Below are 3,476 nucleotides of genomic sequence, written 5' to 3'. Positions count from 1 at the left end.
ACTGCAAAACCATGTTCAAAGTTCATAATGTGGCTTCCATGGCCTTTGGCAGAGAGGAAACCTTACTTTTCCAAGTTTTTCTGCTGTGACACTAGAATCAGTCTAAACCATCGGTTTCATATCAATCTTCTCTATTTGTCCCATGATCTCCATTAAAACTTTCGTTGGTTTCTTTCATGTCAAATGCTCTCACCCCTCTGATTTTCATATCTTTGGATCACAAACTCTTTACAACCAAGGGTATATTTTATTTCTACTCTCATGTCATCATGGGTCACATAGAGGGAAACTGTTTGCACTTTGTATTTGGTTTTTAGCATTTATTTATTTATTTATTTTAACATTTATTCATTTTTGAAAGACAGAGAGGGACAGAGTGCTAATGGGAGGGGCAGAGAGAGAGGTAGACACAGAATTTGAAGCAGGCTCTAGGCTCTAAGCTGTCAGCACAGAGCCCAATGCGGAGCTTGAACTCACGAACCGTGAGATCATGACCTGAGCCAAAGTCGGGTGCTCAACCAACTGAGCCACCCAGGCACCCCTGTTTTTTAGTATTTATGAACGATGTTTGGAGTTGCCATTCCCAGCTTCTGATCACCGCGAGCAAATTAGCAGGAACCACAGTGCCGAGATGATTTCAGCCACTGGGGGAAGGAAACTAGTGTGAAAAACAGTGGTACAGATGTAGTATTGCATCTACATGTGTCTTAAAACTCAAAAGTCAATAAGAACAAGTATTCTGCCCATTCTTTACAATAAAAGAATCCAGATAATTGGGATTCAATATTTCAAATGAAAGATAACTATGGAATTATGAGAGAAGTGCATAGATAGTGTAATTTTAAAATGTTGGAAAAAAGGCTAAATGAGAATGGGGAAATTGGTAGCTTGTAATAAGAAAAGGAAAAAAATCACAGAAAAGGGAAAAAATAAAATCAGAATAGGGAAAGTAGCAGAGGCTGGGACTTACACAATTCTCACTTATTATATGCTGGGTCTTTTTCTCAGTTCATCTGCAGAGTAACCCTGGTTATGTTTAAAAGTGGCTTTCCCAAGGTAGTAAATAGTGGAGCTGGGATTTGAACCCAAGACATCTGACTGCAGCAACCGTGTCATTGAATTAAAAAAACGCAGTTATTTTTCTAGATGAACAGCCATCCCAGATAAAATATCATGATTGCAAAATATGAACTGAACAAAGATAAAGCATTCTCAAAAGAACACTATTTTCATGAAAATTGTGGCAACAATGTAGAATGTGGTTGGGGTCAAAAATGTATATGCATATTTTAATACAATTTTTTCTGTTAACCAAATGAGAGAATCAGATCCTGTCAAAACAAAACCTTTTTGTTTGCCTTCATGTTCATCAGCTTTTCTGCAAAATCATCAACCTTGAAATATTGACCATATTTGTACATAGTAAAAAGATGTAGAAATACACACATATGTAAATATACTGATAGGATCTTTCTTAAATGGCATAGAAGAAACCAAAAGTAGTTATTTCTGGAGAGTAGGATTATAGATTCAATAAACTGGAGACAAATTTTAATTTTCTTCTCTCATTTTCCTGTGTAATTTGGATAATTAATGTTAATCATGAATTATTCTATAATAAAATACAGCTAACAAATAGACACAAAATATTGAAAAATGTTTTTAATGATTATAAATAGCAATGATAATCTCCAGCTTTGGGATGGCAATATCATACTTGGGATATTACTCTGAGTTGTTATCTATGTGAGTGAAAATTGGAAGCAATATAAATTTCTCAAAGGACAAATGGTCAAAAAGATGCCACTTATAAAAATTTATACAGTGTCACATAATTAAATTAACAATGAAACTAATGAAAAGTATAATAACATGGGAAGAAGTGTTATAATAATTCCAAGTCATAATCAGGAAACAAAATGTTATTATATGATGATTTCAATGACAAACTATACGTGCTAGGAACAAGGACTTGAAATAGAACAATCATAACATAGTATGTTGGAATTATGGAATAATATTCAGATGATATTTTTAGAAGTATCCTAACGAATTCAGAGTAAAAAGGAACAACTCGGAGTAAAAATACAATTTAGATTATAGGCATCATTAGGAATTTTATAGCATGTTGAATTCATAGGCCGAGATGCTCAATATTATAATGAGTTAAGTTCAACAGTACAGCCAAGAAGGTAAACGATATTCCTCAATTATGCCAACCTCAAAGTTGTCCTGACATTTGTCATATAATGCATCAGGGAAGTTGACGTTGAACACGAGAGGTGTAAGTAAAAGACTGTGAAAATAGATTTTTGTAAATCATATTTCATCCAAGATATTGACAGGGTCAGAGATGAAGGGGTCAGAGACCCAAAAATGAGTGAACTGAACTGAGAATATTTTCATCAAGAGGGACTCCTCAACAGTATGAGTGCTTAATTATAGTGGAATAGTGTTTTTCAGAATTCAAAGCATGTAGATAAAATGCATAACACATGAAATATATGTGTCTATATGTGTGCATAAAAATATGTTTAATTCTTATGGAAACTCAGGATCAGGTAAGGCAAATATTTGCACTGTATTTTTCATATGAAGGCTAAATTTCCAGCGAGATAAGTCACTTGCCCAAGGAAAGTTCAAGTGCTGCAGTTTTCTATCTTGGTAGGAATTGAATTTTTAAAGGACATTTAATTTTACCTCCCGAAATGCAAAGGCTTTGATCCAAGGCAGTTAGCTTCTGAATCGACAGATAGATCTGGGAGAGGCTTGGGCATCTGCACATTTACCAAGAGTCATAGAGGATTGAAGGCAGTCAGAGGTAACATAACATGGAGCAAAAGCAAGGCATTCAGAGTTCAGCCCACCGATCTTCCCAAGCTGTCACTTCTTTTCTTCTCTTTGCAGATTCAGCCCTTGTCCTCAACCGCACCTTACTTTCAGCCAGTAGAATTGCGATGAATAGCAGTGTGACTGAATTCATTCTCTTTGGGTTGACACAGGATGCAGGAAAGCAGAAGGCGATATTTGGTGTCTTCTTGATTCTTTACCTTGGGACACTGTTGGGGAACTTTCTCATTTTGGTGACTATTAAAACAAGCAGGACCCTTGGGAGTCCTATGTACTTCTTCCTATTCTATCTGTCTTTTGCTGATGCTTGCCTCTCTACAACCATAGCTCCCAGGTTGATTGTGGGTGCCATTACTCAGAAGAATACCATTTCCTACAATGAGTGCATGACTCAGGTCTTTGCAGCTCATTTCTTTGGGTGCCTGGAAATCTTCGTGCTCATCCTCATGGCTTTTGATCGCTACATAGCTATTTGTAAGCCCTTGCGATACACAACCATCATGAGCCAGCATGTCTGCAGTGTGCTGATGATTTTGAGCTGGGTGGGATCCTGTATCCACTCTTCAGCACAAATTGTCATGGCTTTGAGATTGCCTTTCTGTGGCCCCAACGTGATTGACCACTAT

The 3,476-nt window shown here is 36.6% G+C and overlaps 1 protein-coding gene across 1 annotated transcript; it reads left to right on the top strand.

Moving 5' to 3' along the window:
- Positions 1–2,831: 2,831 nt before the first annotated feature.
- Positions 2,832–3,473, top strand: LOC121043947 (olfactory receptor 4C11-like; the record flags this gene model as incomplete). The annotated part of the gene is made up of 1 exon (XM_040495920.1): positions 2,832–3,473. A coding segment is annotated over exon 1 (642 nt), but the record flags the coding sequence as incomplete, so codon positions are not given.
- Positions 3,474–3,476: the final 3 nt, after the last annotated feature.

The sequence above is a fragment of the Herpailurus yagouaroundi genome, unplaced genomic scaffold (assembly GCF_014898765.1).
Source record: "Herpailurus yagouaroundi ecotype Mexico unplaced genomic scaffold, PumYag 187, whole genome shotgun sequence".
Classification (NCBI taxonomy): domain Eukaryota; kingdom Metazoa; phylum Chordata; class Mammalia; order Carnivora; family Felidae; genus Herpailurus; species Herpailurus yagouaroundi.
This window is presented reverse-complemented; position numbering and strand designations above follow the sequence as displayed.